Source organism: Xyrauchen texanus, chromosome 22, assembly GCF_025860055.1.
Source record: "Xyrauchen texanus isolate HMW12.3.18 chromosome 22, RBS_HiC_50CHRs, whole genome shotgun sequence".
Classification (NCBI taxonomy): Eukaryota; Metazoa; Chordata; class Actinopteri; order Cypriniformes; family Catostomidae; genus Xyrauchen; species Xyrauchen texanus.
The window spans coordinates 21,801,951-21,823,192 of NC_068297.1; the positions used below are offsets into that span (position 1 = coordinate 21,801,951).

The window sequence follows — 21,242 nt, forward strand, 5'->3', positions numbered from 1 at the left end:
ATCAAGGATTCAAGAGAGCATATCCAAGATATAACAGAGAGGGATTTGGCAATCATATTTGCCAGTGGACAGACATGCATTATATGTGTCATTTAAAGGAGTATTATTTGTAATCAGAGGATCAACTGAGATTTGAAATAGGATCTTGCCATGAACAACTGGCAAACAACTTTTGGACAGTCATCATTCCCAGTCAAAGGTATACAGTTATGGGATAATTTACCAATAGATATCAAAAGACAAACAGAGTTGAAAGTATTCAATAGAACTTTTAAAAAAGCTGGCTTAAACAAAACCAGGTTTGTGAACATTAATGGTTGCTTGGATTGTCTATTACATATTCTTTATATCCTTTCTTGCTTTGTTGTCTTTGCTTTTTTCTTGCTGGTGTTTAACTAAAAGCCTTACCAGGGACAGGTGCTGCAAATTAGATATTGGCTGAAGTCTACGTACAGAGCATCTGCTGCTTAAAACTTATGTAGTAATGAGATTTTTATTGTCCCTGTCAAATTTTTCCGTCTTTCCAAGAAAATTGGTTGTAACAAAAGAATGAAGCATTGCAAATACATTGCATTTGAGATTGTAGCAATCATCCAAATCATTTCTAAAATGGACAAAAATATCAAAATAGAGGAAATACTCTAATATTATAGATCTCATTAAGATTTGGTTTTGGTGAGCTTTTGTCATGTTGTAAACATTGTTGATTGTTATAGTTGTTGACCGTTTCAGAATCTAAAATCAAGTCAGATGTTCACTCTTTTATGTCAAATGCTAGGCCCTGATATTTCCTGATGCATTGCAATAAATGTGGCTTCATAAATACCATAGAAATCAAATCTTAGGAATATTTAGTATTCCACATGGCTTGCGGTGTTTTTAATTTTGAATTTTGTACTAGCAATGTCTCAGGTCTTGAGCAGCCCTATTTTTTGTACTCAATCTTATCTTATCATCCTTTTACATCCACTGGTATTTTTATGCATTGAAAATGATTTAATGTTTTGAACTTGTTTTAACGGTTTTTATTGGTTCCTCCGCTCCTCGGCTTCTTTTTTTATCTATACTGTAGCATGTGTCTGTACCTTAAGGTCATGTTAACTCCTTTTGGGCTGACTGGTCTTGCTCCTGCTCCTCCATACATCCTGTTCACCCTCCTCTGTTTTGATCTCCATTTTTATCATCCATATAGATGTGAAGGCCCATGAAAGTGGCAGATCTCTTTAAAAAACATTCACTTTAGTGTTGGAGTGAGTTAAGTCATAATACAGTACCTGTAGTTGCAGTGCTTACAAGACAGTGTATTGATATTTCTCAAACATTCTGGTTAGGAATTTTTACCTAACCCTAATTATAACATTTCTGCAATTGATTCAGGTTGAACCACATGTACAAACATAATTTTATGATTATGAAGTTTAACTCTTTACCTAAACCTAACCAGTTTATCAAACGCTAAAACGAACCATATTTTATCAGAAAATAACTGAACAGGAGAAAGAAAACATCAGAGTGGAATGAGGCAGGGAAGCAGATTACAGGTTATTCATAGCCTGTATTTAAGAATTCATAGCCTCCTTTACACTGAACATCGACAATATTTGATAAAACATTTTCTGTGCACCCTACTGAAAACAAGACACACTAAATTTCACAGAACCAAAGCCTAAAACCTAAGCTTTTTATTTTCTTTGAGGGGTGTTTAAGTGCTGTCATAAAATACAGAAAGAGATGGCTGTCACTAATTCAATATAAGAATATGCTCATTAGTCTTTAAAAAATTATCCAATCCTACATAATATAAGAGACCCTTAAGACTTAAGAGTTTTATTTCAACACTCCACATGATAAAACCGGGCTAAGTAATTAGCCATGTGCAACCATGTCAGTTGGGATGCAGAGTGCTTCAGAAACCTGTGAAAGGTCTCATGAAGGAGCACTTCGTCTTTTTATTGCTCGAAGCTAATAAGAGTTATTTCGCTCTCCCTTCTGGTACTCGTCTCGCCCTCTGTCTCATCATTAAAAGTTCTGCTCTCATAACTTATAACTGTGATAAATGCCTCATCCTGCCCCAGTCCAGCTTCTTCTATCTCCCTCTGTCACTCTTTCTTTTGTTTCTGCACCCCTCCATTGTCTCTCTCTAATTCTTACCATTTTCCAGGTTCACTCTGCTGAATTCTGCGCTAAGAAGAGGTTAATAGCAAAGCCTGCCAAGCATTATCAGGGTCTCCAGTTACCGGAATTGTTCAAGAGTGTAATTTTACTCATTTCCAAAGAAATAATGAAGAACAAGATCAAGATGTTGAAAGAGCACTTCTCACATGGAAGGCTTACCAATTGAAAGTGCCTTCTGGATTCTGTAGAGTTCTCTGTCTAGCCAACTTTTCACATTGGCTGTAATCAGAGGTCCACAATGAATGAAATTAGGCAATTTATCCTAATTGCTGTATGTTATTTGTTCTATTTATTATTAGTTTAAGATAATGTTAGTTGCATTATGAAATATTATGAAAGTGCTGGCATCAATTCTGGCCATCATATGGGTTTGGTGTAAGAGATTTAATCTGTTTTCACTTTTTGCCTTTTGAGATGCGTCTGTGACTGAGGAGGAGGATGTTTTTGGGCTAGATGGACAGATTGAACACAAGCTGGCATTTCTTCGAAAGCATGTGCCTCGAGACACCAACCTGCTGCTGATTGGCCACTCCATTGGCTGCTACATCATCCTGGAGATGATGAAGAGGGACCCGGAGCTCAAGGTATTAGCAAAGTTACTTTCTTTTTTGGATAAATATGTGTGATATTTCTACTGCCTTTTTGGTGGAGGTTTATTTTGGTATATTTGTTATGGTGATAGTAAATTTAATCTGCTGCTAACGTGATGCTACAAAATGTATCTGGACACTTAAGTCACATTTTCTCAGAAATAACTTTTTACAAATATCAAGGTGATTTTAGTTTACGTATAAAGTAAATTCACCTCAAGTGTAGTTTATTAAATGAACTATGGGCATGTCCCACTGGCGTTATACAACCAGAAATTGTCCAAATATGTTTTATCTTCATTTTGAACTGGACATCTAGTTTTATCATTTAAAACCCATAAAACGTCTTTTTGGGACATGTTTCGCTTGAAAGTCTGCTTGCCACATGGTTTGATATTTTGCTATACATTTTTTATATTTCTCATCATTTACTCACCCTCATGCTATCCCAGATGTGTATGTTTTCCTTTTTCTGCAGAACACAAATTATAATTTTTAGAAAAATATTTAATCTCTGTAGGTGAATGGTGCCAACATGTTGACGCTCCAAAAAGCACATTAAGGCATCATAAAGTAATCTGTTTTTTAATCCATATTTTCAGAAGTGATATGATGGATGTGACTGAGAAACAGATCAATTTTTAAGTCCTTTTTTGCTTGATATACTTCCCCTGACCAGTAGGGGGCGATATGCACGAAGAATGTAAATCACCAAAAACACAAGAAGAAGAATGTGTAAGTGATCACCTGTCATATTGCTTCTGAAGATATTGATTTAACCACTGGAGTTGTATGGATTGCTTTTATGTTGACTTGTGTGATTTTTGGAGCTTAAAATGTGTGGCTCCCATTCACTTGCATTGCATGGACCAAAGGAGCTGAGAGAAATCTTAGTTCAGCAGATGAAAGTAAGTCAAGTAAGTCAGGGATAGCAAAAGGGAGAGTAAATTATGAGATCATTTTTGTTTTTTGGGTGAACTATCCCTTTTAAGTGTCATAATTCATAATCTTTGGCTCCAATGAAAGTAAACATTTCTAGCTTGAACATATTCTCTTTAAAGCAACTGAATGTGAGTTAAAGGGATGGTTAACCTAGAAATGTAAAATCTCTCATCATTTACTCACCCTCATGATATTCCTGATGCGGATGACTTTCTTTCTTCAGCAGAACATTAATTTGTGTTTTAGGTATTAATTAGTTTTTGTGATTTTTTTTTTTTAGATGAATATCTTAGCTCTGTAGGTCCATGCAATGCAAGTAGATGGTGATCAGCACTTTAAAGCTTCAAAAAGCACAGACAATCATAGTAAACGTAATCCATACGAATCCAGCGATAAAATTAAAAACACACGAGAACTGACACTACAACCAGAAATGCATCTCTGTTTTTTTACAACAGAATGCTGTTCACAAGCATTACTGGTTTTGCTTTCATTTGAACATGCCAGTGCACTTGCGTCACATGAGAGACTGGTGTACTTGGTCCTCTCATGGACGCTCATTGGAGAGTGACTGGAAGTGCACAATTATAGGGTAAAGGGCTTAAATATTGATCTGTTTCTGTCCCAAAGTGATTGTATCACTTTAGAAGACATTAATTTAACCACTAGAGTCTTATGGATTAGTTTTACTATGATTGTCTGTGCTTTTTGAGCTTTAAAGTGCTGATCACCATCCACTTGCATTGTAAGGACCTACAGAGCAGAGATATTCTTCTAAAAATCTTTGTTTGTGTTTTGCTGAAGAAAAAGTCATACACATCTGGGATGGCATGAGAGTGAGTAAATGATGAGAGAATTTTCATATTTGGGTGAACTTTTAAGCTTCGCAATGATTATTCACTCACAGCGTCTTTAACTGTCACTCTCTAGAGGCTCCTATCTGCTGATTCTGTCTGGCTTTCTGCATAAAACAGCATGAATAACGGCTACCGCTGTCTTCAGCACTTGCACAGACCACCTCAGTGATGTGCACATTTGACATTGTAGTACATTTCACCAAAACATGATCACTGCATAAATATGTAATCTCTGAATGTAGTGAAACAATGCCAATGAGCAGGATAGTTCTGTTGCCTTAATTTCCTGTGTAAAAGGTCAGGCAATTAAATGACATGGGGAAAAAAATAGATTTTCTTTCTCCCTCTGGGGGTTTCCTGCTTCTAAGATGTTCTCTTCATCATTTTTATTTTCAAGCATTTTTCCCAGAGATCTTTCCCTCCTCTCTTTCACCCACTCTCGTATTTTTTATTAATTCCCTTCACTAGAAGGGCGTGTTCTCCTCCTGGCAAAGGGAAATGGGTTTTAGCTCCATTAATGGGGCCAGTGCAGTTGTGCACTGCTTTATTGCAGTGCTAAATATCTACATCATAATTATTGTGATAAACACATGTTCTGATATTTTTGGAGACGATCCTCGTCTACCCTTGTGGAAAAATCTAAAAGTAGGTCCAAAAACTTTATTCTTTATGGTGACAACTTCCCAATCACACCCAGAATAGCAGACTTTGACGCATACTTTACTTCAAGGGTTAGTTCGCCTAAAATGAAAATTCATTCAGTACCATTTACTCACACTCATGTTGTTCAAAGCATTTTTTACTATAATTCTTCCATGAAACACAAAAGGAGAATGTTAAAACTCAGTCTCAGTGACCATTCCATGATGGAATTTTCAGTTATGGGTGAACTAACCCTGTAAGACTTTGTTTTGAAATTCCCTTTTTTATAAACTATGAAAGTATTGCCAAACATGTAGACTTTTTGTCTCTTAGACTTTGTCTGAATCTGGGCTTTTCAAAGAAGGGCTAGTTAACTCTGTGATGTAGTCAGATATGGCGTGTCTCAGAGAGCAAATCATGCACGAAAGGAGAAAAAGGTTTCCTTTCTCACAGCTGATTGCAGGCTGCCAGGAAGCCAACCTGGCGATTATGCCTGGTAACATATGATGTGTGATAATCAGAAACTGTTACTTTAGATATTTATTTTGGAGTAGAAGGGACCAGTAAAGTCAGTGAAAATGATAGTATGGGTTTCTCCGGTGTATTTCCAGTAGAGAATGCTCACAGAATGTAGACCTCAGACCAGGAGACGGTGTTAATTTGTACACAGTGTTTTGTTTTAATCATTGTTTTAGTTAATTTTACTCTGAAATAACTCTAAATTTGCATGTAATTTAAGCCAACAAAAATAACACTTTAGTTGACTGTCTAAAATGACAAAAACTTGTCAAACTGTAACATACCAAACCATAACAAATCATTCAAACATTTAGAATAATGTATAAACATTTATTAATTTCAGCATTTCTCAAGCATATAATAGATAAACAAAATACAACATAGACAACAAATTAAATAATGAGTATACTAAAGTATCAGCAACTATTGTGAATTCTCCATGCTTTAGAGACTATTTAGTGTTTCAACGATTTCAGCACATTTATACGGAAAAAGAATATTCGCAACGTATGCATGTATCTAAGTTCACCTGTTTTTTATGTTTTTTTTTTTGTTTGTTTCATTTGTTTCATTGCCTGTTCAAATGTTAGTTGTAATATTGCATTTATGTTGTGGATATGGCTGATTAATCTTTTACAGTACTATGACTGAATTGTAAGAATACATTATTTTTAGTAGCTAATATATTATTATTAATAGGGCTGCCTATCGACAAAATATTTTATCAGATTAATTACATGACATGCAGGTTAATTAATTGAAATAATAGCGGTTAATCACATACATAATATTTAGCTGAGAAACACACAAATAAAGATAATTAATATAAATAATGCATAATTCTAATATGTAAAAATATGATATGTAGGGCCTATATAATACAGAATGAACTTCAGTTTGAAAGCAATTGCATTATTGTGGCAGATGGATAAAGCATTGATTCAACAATGCAAGAAGTGTCTCAATATATTGTTTGCTTTATTCTTATATAATTGAACAAGTCTACAAGCATCAATGTGTTTTGCATGGAATTTGCCATAGTGTCCAGTTCTCAAAGGACTCATTCTTACGTTCCATTTATGTGCGTGCCCCAGACAAACGCATTCGGAGTGTCTCACTATGATTCAGTGTCATAAATGCCACATTTTTATGATGTTTGTGGAAACTTCGAAAATCACATCTTAAGATTCCTGTACTCTGTTGGGCTTCCTCAGAGAGCAGTATTTGGATCTCATACAGTATTTACAGTAGTGTGCAGGGGTCTTTAGAGAGAGAATTTTCTCTGCTAAATATGGAGAAGCTCAAGGTTGTCGCTGTCATGAGCCCATTTTAAAAGTCTTACTGCGGCCTTTGAATCGCAATGATTGTTACAAATTGACACTGTGGACTGTATATGTGCCATTTACAGAAAAGACTCTAAATAGAGCAATTGGTGTGGTGCTCAAATGTGAGGCCACAGCAGGGGCTTGGAAATCTTCAAGCCTTTTTCCAGCCGACACCTCAGCCTGAGGAAAAGCACTAATGGGGATTGTTGGATGAGGAAAGTGCTATATACTGAATCTCATACTGCAACCCCTATGTTCCAATGAGAGCTGCCAACATTTGCCACTCATTGTCACTGCGTGTTCTTTAGTTTCCATTAAGTCAGTATAGTATAGTCATGTGTTGTGGGAACTGAATGGGAACGTTAAGTTAAGCAGTTAATGCATTTAACTGCTCTTCCCAAAAAGAGGGAAACAAGGAACAACACCACTGGGCTCTGTAGAGCTGTACTAGGTTGATGAAATGGTGCATGTTATTGCATTGCAAAGGGAGGGTGCGACCTCCCACTGTCATCGTGCACCACTGGCCCTATCCCTCTATGGTCTTTTCATTCTCATATAACAAAATAATTTCATCTCATCTATCTCCATCCATTCTATGTCTATATGCATAACCTAACATTTATTAGAGTCAAATTTAATATTTCTTGGGATGGTGACCTTTTCTGACCTGAATCAAAACAAGCTCTTTTCAGTGGGTGAGCTAGAAAAAAAATCTTTATCCATCATTTTGACTAGGTGAGTTGTAAAATTTCCGTCATGGTCTATTTTTCCCGTCAGAGTCTACAACATTCAGAGGCGTAGAATCCATTATAATGGCAAAAACATGATAGTGGATAGGCTTAAATTATATTTATTTTGTTCTACCTGTCAGTCAGTCTGAGGCTCTGATGCAGGTAATTGACAAAAATAACTGACAAGTTTGTTCTAAATGTCATATTTGTGCTTTCATTTTGATATCATACTTTGCTCTTTATTAAATAAAATAAAACACTAATCATTCAGTAACACACTAACGTAATGATTGATGTATGCACACGCAGTTTACATCAAAGAGTTAGTGAATTCAAAACTTATGCTCTAGGCTAAACCGATCTTCTTTTTTATCTGTCAAAATGACGGACAGCATCTGTCAATGTTTCAAAAATTCTCAGTTATTTTCGGCTTTTTTCCATTGAATGTATTTCATTTTATCCATTAGCCATCTTGAATTGAGCACACAAAACTATATTTCTGTATTATATTATATATTTCTGTATATTTTGTTTTTCTCATTTCATGGCTTGATGATAAACTGTTCTAGATTACCACTGGCTAGTCAGGGTGAATTCTTTAGATCCTTTCAGTCCAACAGCATGCAATCACTGTGTTAATGAGATACACATCGATTCAATGAGATATTTGCTAAACAAAATACTGGCTGATCTGAACGACTCCTTTGGAGGTTCATCTCATTGAATAATAGCCAAAGGTTCTGTCATTCTCTTCAGTGGAGTGATGGCATGTTGTTGAAGTTCCTCTGACACAACAACATGTCTGTCTCTTCCTAGGTGTGAGCATTTACTGTATGTGTGTGTGTGGATTAGGTTAATTTGTGGGCGAGCGTGTGCCACTGTGTTCTGGGTGGGCCTCTGTTGAGAGAGCAAAGGTAAGGCTGACAATCCTAAAGTATTGGCTTTATTTTATAATTAAAAAACATCATTATAGACACAGCATGAGCCAAACACGAGCATAAACATTAAAGCACACAGCTCTGGCTCAGATTACCTTTGTCAGGATCCTGCCATCTTTGGATCTGGTTTGTTGTAGTTTTTGGCAGGATTCTGACAGTTTCCTTTGTTTATTGTTTGTTCCTTGTGTTTTTTTGTTTGTTTTGTTTCTATACTTTTTTATTTTAGTTCATGGCCATGCACATTGTCGTGTTATCTTGTGATTGTTTTGTCTTTGACATTTTCTGCACATGGTCTTGTGTGTTCTTTACTCCTCGTTAGGCTTATTAGTCTCATCTGTTCCTCATGTGGTTGTTCCCTTTATATTGTGCTTCCTTCCCTCATGTGGTTGTCAGTTCGACATTGTTCATGGTTCTAGTTAGTGGGTTTATTCTAGTCTGTTTCCCTGTTTAGTCAAGTCTGTTATTCTGCTGATTAAAGTCTGTTACTCTGTTTATTTTGTTTTGTCAGTTATCTCCCTCGTGAAAGTGTTCGTTTCAGTTCTTGTTCAAAGTTGGTCATGCTCTTGTATATCTGTTTTTCTCCCTCGTGAGAGTTTTATGTTTGCAAATTGTATTATTTTCATTAAAGCTCATTAAATTGCCGTCCTGCATCTGGGGCCTCCTACAAACACCTGACAGTACGAACTGACCATTTAAGGACCCAGCAGAGGCAATTATGGGCATTTTTCTTTTTCCTTCTTCCTTTCACCAAGACACCTGCAGCTGGCGATCTGTCCACTCTCTGATGTTAGAGACTTTGTCTGTGAGTTCTTGCTTATGGCGGGTGAGTTGGGTTACACCAAAGCCAAACTAAAGGACCTGTTCAACAAATGCCTTAAAGATCCTCTTGGTGAATGGGAGATGGAAGGAAGATCCTCTGTTTCTGGGATTTTGAGGGATACATCTGTCATTGGAAGGAGTGGATAACACCTCCTTATGGGCATCCCACCATCCCATCCTTAGACGGCCATGTCCCCAGCCATCCCCTGACCCGTAATCAGAGGAGGAGGAGGAAGAACGGTCTGCCTTTGTCTGCCCAGCAGCTCTCCAGTTGACATCCGCTGAGTCTGCTGCTAACTACCACGAGGAGGAGGAGCCCACTGCTAATGTCCAGGAGGCAGAGGATCCAGTTGGAGGATCCCGTTGCGGACTGCCAGGAGGTGGAGGATCCCGTTGTGGACCGCCAGGAGGCGGAAGAGCGCGCTGCTGACCGCCAGGAGGCAGCAGTCATTACCGCTGCCAACTGCCAGGAGGTGGCGGCCATACCCGCAGCAGTGGTTTTGACCATCCGGAAGAGGAGGAGAAGGGCCCCTGCTCCCCAGTCAGGATCCTGCCATCTTGGGACCTGTTTTGTTTTGGCAGGATTATCATTCTCCTTTGTTTTTTGTTTGTTCCTTGTGTTTTGTTTTTGTTTTGTTTCTATACTTTGGGTTTTAGTTCATGGGCATTGTCATGTTAAGTCTTGTTATTGTTTTGTCTTTGACATTTTCTACACATGGCCTTGTGTGTATTATCCATGTGCGTTCATTCTCTGCCTCCTTGTTCCCTCACCACACCTCCTTCTTTAGGCTTATTTGTCTCATCTGTTCCTCATGTGGTTGTTCCTTTTATATTGTGCTTCCTTCCCTCATGTAGTTATCAGTTTGTCATTGTTCATGTTTCTAGGTAGTTGGTTTATTCTAGTCTGTTGTCCTGCTTAGTCAAGTCTGTTACTTGATTTATTTTGTTTTGTTAGTTATCTCCCTCGTGAGAGTGTTTTGTTTCAGTTCTCATTCAAAATTAGTCATACTGTTGTATATCTATTTTTCTGCCTCGTGAGAGTTTTCTTTTTTGCATTTTTGGTTATTTTCATTAAAGCTCATTAAATTGCCTTCCTGCATCTGGGTCCTCCTTCAAACTCCTTACAACTTTTACAAAAGTTTCAGATTTTAAAGCTCTCAGAACGGACTGTGGACTATCCAGCCCATTGAACATGCAGTCAGACTTTTTCAAGATTTTTGTTATTAGTTATTATTACATGGCTCTCTGGAATTCTTGATTCTAATTGGTTTACCGCTGCATTCTTTGATCAAATATTGTAGTGTAATGGTCACATAGCTGTACAACTGACTATTGTCTCATGTCTTGTATCACTCTGTGGTCTCTTTTTATGTTTTGCTAAGCAGCTGTATAAAAAGCATCCCTGCTGAGAAAAATCAATAAACAAACTTAAACCAGCCTTTGGTTAGCTGGTCTAGCAGGTCTCCCTGCCAAGCCAAGCTGCTCTTCAGCTGGTCTCCCTGCCTGGCTGAGCTGGTTTTATCTGGTCTCCAAGCCTGCCTAAACTGGTCTAGCTGGTCTCCCATCCTGGCCAAGCTGGTCTTGAGCTGGTATAAACTGGTTTCCCAGCCTGGCTGAACTGGTTTAAGCTGCTCTAGCAAGTCTCAGAGCCTAGCCAAGCTGGTCCTCACCTGGTCCCCCTTCGTAGCTGAGCTGGTTTAAGCTGGTCTAGCTGGTCTCCCAGGCTGGCCAAGCTGGTTTCACCGGGTCAACCAGCCTGGCCAAGCTGGACTCGGTGGTCTACTAGCCTGGTCTAGGAGGTCTCTCAGTCTGCCCAAGCTGGTTTAAGCTAGTCTATCTGGTCTCCCAGCCTGGCCAAAGTAGTTTCTAGCTTGTCTCCCTGCCTGGCAAAGCTGGTTTAAACTGGTCTAGCTTGTTTCCCAGCCTGGCTGAACTAGCGTTCCACTGGTTTAGCTGTTTGGTCACCTGGTCTTCCAGCCTGACCAGCTGGCTCATGCCCAAAAATCCTCTTAAACCAGCAAACAGACCAGCCTGGGAGACCATTTAAGACCAGCAAAACATCTTAGGCTGGTTTGTTATCTGTACAATGTAAACCTGTACTTTATCCTCTAATATTTAGGCAGTATGCAGTGTCTAGCTATGTTCCTAATTGAAGTACCCATTGAGATGTAAGTGGTTTTGTTGAAAGAGGTGAAGGCAGACATGCTCTTCATGGTCTGGTCTGCCGTATGATCCGTCATGCTTTCTGGAGCTCCAGTAGATCTGTGGGTCATTAACATTCTTCTACTATCACATCGCACCCTCACATCTCAGATTTGTGGAAGTCAGATTGTGACGTTTAAACTCTCTTCACCCCTACTCCAGATGCACAGTACTCCTTCCCCCTTCCTGACTTCAACAGTACCAGTGAGGGAACACAGTGGAAGTAGAATCGTTTGTGTGTGTGACTGGCTGTCTGTCTCTCTGATTAAAGAGCCACTCCCAGAGTGTCTTTCAGATTGTTCTGTGTTCTCTTGTACATTCTTCTGACCTCCATGAAGAAGAACTGCGTCTTGTCAGAGGCAATACTTGCACATCAAAGATCACCTGCTTTGCACACACTCTCTCGCTTTACCTTTCTCTCTCTTACAATGGCTCCTTTCCTCGCTCTCTTTCTCTCTTTGTCTGACAAATGATGAGCTTTAGGATGATCAAAGCGATTATCTGTCTGTCTTTTGACACTAGGTTTGAGAGAGGGTTGTTTGCTCTTTGGAACTGTATGTTGATTAGATTTGTAGATTTATTAGTGGTGTTTGATTAGGCAAGCAATTCTATCACAATTGCTCATGCTTCGGGCAAGAACAAACACCTTGAATTTGCCAGGCCTAACTGGTTTAAGCTGGTCTGGCTGGACTCTCAGCCTGGGCAGTCTGGTTTAAGCTGCTCTGACTGGTCTCCTAGCCTGACCAAGCTGGTTTAAGCTTGTCTAGCTGGTCTCCCAGCCTGGCCAAGCTGGTTTAAGATGGTTTGGCTAGTCTCCCAGCCTGGCCAAGTTGGTTTAAGGTTGTCTGTCTAGTCCCCCAGTCTGGACAAAATGGTGTTCAGCTGGCTTAGCTGGTTGGCTAGCTGGTCTCCCAGCCTGACCAGCTTACAAGTGCCCACATCCCCTCTAAGAAAACAGACCAGTCTGACTATGCTAGCATACCGAATAAAACCAGCAAACTAGTTCAGGCTGGTTTAGGATTTTTTTTTAATCTTATGAATTTAACAATGGAAAAACTAATTCCATTGATTGTTATATGGACACAAGTGATACCTCAAATCATGTGAATTGTTGAGGTGAGGTGTGCTATGGGCGAAGAAATACTCTGACATACGTTGAAAGGGGGATCCAAGCCATAACTAGGGATGACAAAGTCATGGGTTTTTTTCCAATTGGCCCAGTCAATAAACACCTAGCAACCACACAAAACAACCTAGCATGCCCTAGCAACCATCTAGATCATGCCAGCATCTGCACAGCAACACACTAATGGCCAAAGTATACTTGGTTGTTTTCTGCATGCAGTGCATGACGCAAATTTTTCATCGACCTGTACTCGTCATCTGCGCATGCTCCTGCCATTGATTGTTCCAAAGAGTATCACTAAGTTGTCGTAGTGACTTTAAAAGGATGAGCGCTCGACCGCGCCTGAAATGTGCACACAGAAAAACTAAGTATACCGAGTCTGAACAGACAGAATACCCAACACTATTCTCCAGGAAATATAAAAATGTGGTTTATAGATGTATATTATTGTATAGATATTTTTACACACTTTATTAGTATGTGATCTCCATTTTTAAAAAGCTTCTATTTTATTGTTATGACAGAGGGACTGTGATTTTTGGATTGCTCATCCAAAATATGGATTTTCATATCTTTTCCACTGACAGCAATATTTTTTATTTATTTTTTAGTTTCTCTATGCCTGTTTAGATGATAAATTCAGCAGCAGCAGAGCTTTGCCTGTTCGCCTGTTGCCTGGGCGTGATGAAACCAGCACTCTTTCAGGATTGCAGCACTCGCTGAGTTTGAAGTTTAGTGGTTTGAAACTGAATAGATTACATTTGGCACTGCAGACTAAGAATTGTGCTGGCGATCACATATTTTACACAAGAGAATTGAAGATATTGCTCTGATTAGTTTCACTGAAAAATACTTGGCTGGAACTGCAAAGGATCGCAGAGATAAACGAAGCACATCCACTCTGTCTTACTCACTGAATGAGTCAAGCTGCCTTCTTCTCAGTGGCCAAACAGAGGCAGGTGTTTCCTGTTTCTCTCTCTCTCTCGCTCTATTCTCGCCATTACTCCTTCCCTTGTCTCTCCTATCGATTTTATAACATAGAGACCACAGACATGTCATTTTTCATAGCTTGATAACTGGTAAGTGTTGAAATGAAGATATGTCATTTTTATTGCTTAGAAGCACTCTCAATGCTATCGTAAATATTGTGCATTACTTTCTAATATTTTTTTCTGCTGTTCTTATTTTTATTTTCTGTGTAAGTGTCATTAAATGTAAATGGATCTGGAAAAAAGCACATGGTCAACAGTATGGTTAACAGTGAAGCACCTTTCCTCAAATGACCTGTGTTCATCTCAAACAACCTTCTGACCAACATCTATCACTGCTTGTCATCCTTAGGTTGTGAAGGCTGTGATGCTCTTCCCCACAATTGAGCGCATGGCTTGTAGCCCTCAAGGCAAGGTCATGACCCCTGTGCTCTGTCGTTTGCGGTACGCCATCTATTTGCCCATTTTCCTGCTCTCCCTCCTGCCTGAGAAACTGAAAACCAGCATGGTGCATCTGGCTCTGAGGAATTTATACGTTCTGGACAATTCCATCATCCCTGCCACAGTCAGCCTGATCAATGTAGACTGTGCTGGTGAGTTTTCTTGTGTTCTCACAACATTGAAGCGTATTGACCATTAGAATAGTAGCTCAAACTACAGAAAGCTATTTATAGTTTTTTTTAGGTGGTGTGGTCCAGTCGTTAAAGAATTTGCTTTGGTATCTGGATGATTGTAGGTTAAAAGTTATTGTTACTACTATTTAGGCTAATATTACTATTAGGTCTGAATGGAATCAGTACCTGCAAAAAGAGGTCGGCCAATAGTGGATTTTTTCGATATCTGTTACTGAGGAGGAAAAGACTAATAACGATTAATCAGCTTATAGTTTTAAAAATCAATTTATTTAGTTTTACAAAATGTTCCTAGTCTTTCTTTAAAGAGCCCATATTATGCTAATTTCAGGCTAAGAACTGAGAACAGGGGCTTACTCCCGGTTGGACATTTACGGGGGTATTAGAGATTTAGTGAGCAAGTTAACCGTGGACTACCAATAGTGTCCGTAACATTACAGCTTGTAATTATATAATTATATAAGATTCTTGAGATCAACTATTTTGTTTCACAGTTTTAAGTAAAAGCCAGCCCACAGCTGAATAGTAAACCTTTACCAAAACAATAACATTACATATTATACAAGGTAACCGTGGATTGCAGATGTAAAATTACCATTTGTAAAAATAAATTAATTGATCTCCACATTTGATCACTATTCACGATAGTAAGAATGAAAAACAATCTGTATAGTTTTGCACAGTTGTAGGTATAAGTGGAACTATTTCAACACAATAGCATTAGCTAGCAGATTAGCAGAGGCCTACAGATGTGCACAGTGTGTACATTGTAGCTACACTCTCGGTTGCAGATAAATCCACAAATAATCAAGCATACTTACAGGTTGGGATCTGGCAGCACCAGATTGTCCCAAAAAAGTGGGAACTGCACCATCTTTCAGGGCTAACCGACTTGAAAATCCAGCATTGATTGTGGTTGTTCTGCTGAGGAATAGTCAAATACATTTTAACCACAGCTACTTCAATTCATCTGCCTTTGGAAGTCCAAACAAAGAGGTTTTGCTTTCACAGTAAAGAAAACAGCGTCTTCTTAGCATTGCGACATTACTAACCCAACTCATCCTGGCCTCTGCTATAACTACATTTGTTTGAGGACAGGCAAAAGTAGCCCTTAGGTGGGCATTATGCAAATTTGTTACATAGCGACATAGATACTTTACAGAAGAAAGATCTTGTAGTTCTTGACTAGTGTTGAGAATAACTCCCTTTTGCATGGACTTTGTGCTTTGTAACTTTGCAGACCTTTTACATGCACAAAGAGCTACGTACGTTACACACTAAAGCAAAGGTAAAATCCCAAAAAGCATAATAGGGCCTCTTTAAGGCACCTGCATACTCCATATGGAATTGATGAACAGATGTGTGTGATTACACTTAGAACAAATTTTGGCCAAAAAGGTGTTTTTGAGTTAGTTTCGTTAGTTCGTAACAATTCGCCATGGCGAACTTTCAGGAAAACTTCATATTGGCTGCTAAACACATTCTTACTGCTATTGATCCACGTCATTGGTTGGTGTGAGATGGAGTTCCACCTACTTTGAGGCAGACTGCTAATTCCCATTCAGTCATTTAAGATTTTAAACATGAACACACCGAAGAACACAGTTATTAGGGAGCTGGTGCAAACTCCTACATCTGTATGATTGTTATGATCAGTTTAAAAAAAAAATACTGTAAGTTACACAGCACACATTATGGCATGTTAGCCCATTAGCGCCATGAATGTACAATGTAAACATTACAAATGATACATTATCTACTGCATAAATATTACTTTAAATCATCATTGAGTAGTTAAGACAGCTTGTAGAATGAGGCACGAAGTCATTGGTAACACATTTTATTATTTGATGTTTTACATGTAATCTCTCTCATATTTAAATGCCTCCCACAGTAGTGTGGCCGGTGTCTTAATGTTCACAAACAGTATTTCGTACTCAGCTGTTTAGAACTTTTTTTTTACCTCTGAATGAAGAACGAACAAGAACTTCTCTGTAAGTATGCTGGGGCCTTTACTGTGACGGGCACAGGCATAGAAGCATAGAAGAGTCCAAAATCAATAAAATCCAAGACGTAGTTTATTGTGCAACCAAAATTCAATAATAAGCAGAAATATTAAGATTTGGAGCATAATACGGGACTTATTTTTAAATGATGGTGACATGTATCCATTACAATGCTCTTTAAGTCAGCATTCAACAAATTAAACCTTTTATAGCCTATGTATTTACCAGAAAAAGAGATTTGTGTATATATATATATTTCACACTAGTGTGCCGTGAAAGATGGTCAGGTGTGCCATGGAAAATGATCAGATTCCACAAAATAAATCAGGGCTCCAGACTGAGACTACTTTTATTACCATTTTTCCTAACAGTGCGATTAAACTTTCTGACTCTCTGATTGTGCTCTGTCATTTTTTGTTCCATATGAGAAATATCAAATGGCAAACGTTCCAAACATGAAAGGAAACAGCTTTACCCGGATCAGTCAGTTCTGCTCAATGGACAGATCAGTGCAGAGACGTGCATTTACATGCGGACCGGTCTCAAGCACTTCGCCGATCAACATAAACAGCGCTGCGAGAAGCACAGGCTGTGTCGTGAATTCAGCATTGATTTTTTTTTTGTTTAAAACCTCTATGAAAGCCCATAATGTGTCGATGATTAAACCAGATTAAAATAGTATAAAACAGTCCCAATATTCCAAACAGCATTGAAAAGGAATAAAGGAGAAATCTGCTCAATGAAAAGACAGAAATGGTAAAGTTTCAATCCACACATCACAGATATAAAAAATATATATACCATGAACTAGATCAATATAATAGTGAGAGATTACGATTTAATTTGTGGATGTGTTTTTCTTATGAAAAATGCCATCATTTGTTTTATGGTTACTGCTAATCATGGTTTTACTTTTGGTTACTATGATCTTCTTGCAAATGCCCCAGTTAAAACTATGGATACAATGGAATTTTGCTTCTGTGTGAAATCTTTTCTAATGCCCTCTGATTGTAGAAAAGGCTTTGTTTGGCTTCAGATGACTGTATTTTAATCATCAAGATCCTGATAAAAAGAAAGAAACCATGAAAGAAAACAAATTTTATTTCAGTTGGACCGGTGCAACCAACTCAAGTGCTGGTGCGACCAATTGAAGAATTTAACACCAGTGCTACCAATCTTAAATGTTAGTCTGGAGCCATGTAAATAAATAATATTTAATAAAATTAATATTTAATTTATTTTAATAAATAAAAAAATATTTGCTGTGGCATTGCAAACATTTATTTGCAAGAACAAATCTAAAAATAAGAAAAGATGCTAATTTGTTGTTTTATTCATTACCCAATTAGCATTCTTGTCACCTGTGATCTCATTATACACTGTACCTTCATGACTTGTTTTTTATTACTTTTTAAAGATTACTTAATTCAATTTGACATCATTTTGGTATGAAATTGAAATGTAAATCTTAAAATATTTTTGAGTGCAGATTCCCATAAGGTATCAGTGATTAATTTGATTTAAACTCTAGAGGCTGCTTTTATACTGTAAAGCCAAGCCATTCTAACTGTAGAATCCTCCAGCGCTGGCTAAAAAATTAAATATCAGCATAGATTTTTGCAGATATCCGATAGTTCCAAAAAACAAATATGTAAAACCGAGATATCAGCTGACCTCTAATTCCTAACAGCCATCATTTGTATTTATATGCACCAATACAACAATACTAAGTAAACATTTGCGTGAAAATTTTTGAGTGATGACACAAACAAATCATTAAATCAAAGTTTTAAATCAATTCATTGAAATTGACATTTTGAATTATATCACAGACATGTACTAAACTTACCAACTTTGTAATTTTGCTGCTGCAGTTTAAATCAGAGACACCATTAATACATATCTGTCTTAGTCCTCATAATCTCATAGTCAAGAGACAAGAAGGATTGTGAAACATGGTCTTGTTTTATGACATGGTCTTTAGGAAACTTAATGTACAAATAAAAAGTCTATTCAATTCATTTCAATAGGATGTTGCTTAACTGCAACAGTACCACCAATATATAATGAATATTCAAATATATCACCCAGCCCTATACTCTCAAGTCAGTTTATTTTTTGTTTGACTATATTTAAATTACCATAATCTCGGATTTCATCTTGGCCTATATCACCATTGTAAAACGTAATCTCCGGTTGCTCCAGGGGGACTCTCATTGCTTTGGATAAAAGGGTGTCAGCAAAATTAATAATTACTAATTAGTCATGTATAAACAGTAGCCCAAGAATTTCTCCCTTACTGTGGTCATCTTTTTTTATTATATATGAGGTGCATCTCAGTTTGTGGTACTATAATGCCTCAAGATGCCAAGTATGTCACACACTAAAATACTCTGCTAAAGTGTAACTTAAATGCACCCACCTTAAACCTCTCTTTTACCCTCAGTGATGTCCCCTTACTTCTCCATCTTTCTCTGTTTGGAGTCTGTTCCAAAGATATAATCCTCTTTTCAATGAGGTGCTGAAACATTTCAAAGGTTCACTTGCTTGGCATCCCTCCAAACCTTGATTTTAAGATGCGTTTCTCTCTTTTTAACATACGATAAGTGTATCACCACTTCAAAGATGGTTATGTGATTTAGTTCAGATAAAATGTTGAGACCTAAGATGAAAAAAGAAAATAATATTTGAGTGGTAGCCAAGAGAGCAGCGTCTCCCAGTGTTTTGAATAAAGTTTTATTTATCATAAGTCATATTTAATCTCCAGGGCTTTCAGTACACAGACTAATGGCGCAGATGAAGTGTTGTGAGTAGGAGTAATTAAGAGGCCTCTCAAGTGGACAAGTGGACCGGTAACACTGAGTCTCTCTCTAGGTGAAAGGCTGAGTGTTTTCCCTGTCTGTCCTGGGAGGAGAGTGATGGATGTTGTGATGGCCGGAGAGTCTCTGCCAAAGAGGCCTCAGTGGAGCCCAGAGGCATTAGTGTGAGCTGCACTCACCAGTCGCTCAGCGAAGAACCAGTTGTCTCGCCTGCCCTTCCTTTCTCCTTTTGTCTTTTTGTTTTTATGCTGTCAGTTCTAACTTAATTAATTTTTTCCCCTATCTCTTATCGCTCTCCTCCCTTTTACTCTCACTATTTTTACTACAGCCTTAAAAAAAAAGACATATTTACAAATTTTGAAATTATAACAAGAAAAAGGCAACTTGATAATGGAGAAGAAACAAACTTAATTTAATATTAATTTGAATATTTAATATTTTCTTAAAAATAAGTCTTAATGTTGTGTGTTATTTTTCCAGTGTCTCATATCCCAGCTTAATTTGGAGAGTCAACAACAAGTAAACCATTTGTAAATTGATTTTACCAAAACGTAATACAAAACCTAATGTGTCGTTATCAAAACATCCCGAAGTTTGTTTGAGTGGCCCATCCAGCCCAACACAGCAACACTGACTCGACCAATTGTGTGAGTTCGGGTTGTGGCAGAAAATACACACTTTGGCTTTAATATATTATGCAATTTTTGTCTCAAGAAAATTTATTTTGGAATTTTACCTGGAAAACAAAATGAAACCGATGTTCAGTCCAGACAACGTTCGTGAACATGATTTTAATCATTAGCACTTATCATCTATTGTCAATTGAATTGGATTTTCTTTCAATTCATTTTTTGCTTTTCCTTTTTACTGTTCTTTCTTTCTGTGCTAATTTTATCTTATATGGTCATGTTAAATAGCAACAAATGTTGGAAGACTTTGCTATGAGGAAGTTTTAATACAAAATCTCTTGTTATTCCTCAGAAAGGTCTGGTGGTCCCATATGTACGCGTGCTCATGTGTGTGCATGCATTTTGTACCATTGAGTGCTGGCCCGTGACTGCATACGAAAAGCTGCGCTCACTCTCTGTCTTGTATTACATACATAATTAATGGCGAGTTGACAGACTTAATTAAGAAAGCATGTTGCTATTAGCTGGAACTTCCTGGGCACATTTAAGGATTTATTTTCTCAGAAATCCCTTTCCTTGAAACTGAGAATGTTGATATTTTGATGTTAACTGTATGTGGATCATGCACACAATATCTGTCGTGCAAAGATCAACGTTCAGCATCTACTAGCATAAACGTCAATGAGGCATGCCTGCTCATAGATCCGATGGGAAAACAGCTATGTAACGGTCTCTAATGTGTTTTATCCTTTCAGTAGACTGCAACACTCCATTTCACATGGCTTCTGTTTTTACTAACCTCACGACTTATGCCACTTCTCATGACAATTTTGTATGAATGAAGAAACTTTTGCACTCTTCAGTCGAGGCTTCTGTTGGCCTAATTTATGATATCCAGGAATATTGCATATTGCTGTTCCAATCATAAGTTGTCTCACCTATAAAAGTGGTATATTACAGCATGGCTGCAAGTGGCTTTCTTTTTCGTGTTGGAGCAGGAACAAGGTTACAGATATAGTTCAAAAAATAAAATTATTTCATAATTTACTCACATTAATGTCGTTTCAAACATATATGACTTTCTTTCTAGGCAGAACACAAAAGGAGATGTTCACATGAATTGATTGCTGCTCATATTTATGCTTAAAAAGGACCCAAAAGTATAATGAAAGTAGTTAATTAGACTCATGTGTCATATAAAAAAATTTTTCTGAAGGCATACAATAGGTTTTGGTGATACCAACCCAAAATTGAAAGCTGCACTACATAACTTTTGGCAGTCTAGTGGCATCTGTGGTTGA

At 37.8% G+C, this 21,242-nt stretch overlaps 1 protein-coding gene across 4 annotated transcripts in view; it reads left to right on the top strand.

Annotated features, from left to right (window-relative positions):
- Positions 1–21,242, top strand: part of LOC127662769 (lipid droplet-associated hydrolase-like) — a 61,509-nt gene that overhangs the window by 23,645 nt on the left and 16,622 nt on the right. For 3 of the 4 annotated variants that reach the window (XM_052154073.1, XM_052154074.1, XM_052154076.1), the window contains exons 4-5: positions 2,590–2,759; positions 14,208–14,448. In XM_052154073.1, coding sequence (XP_052010033.1) covers positions 2,590–2,759; positions 14,208–14,448 — 411 coding nt within the window. Of the gene's footprint in view, positions 1–2,589; positions 2,760–14,207; positions 14,449–19,367; positions 20,064–21,242 lie in introns of those variants that run through there. The other variant, XM_052154075.1, reaches the window with a different exon arrangement.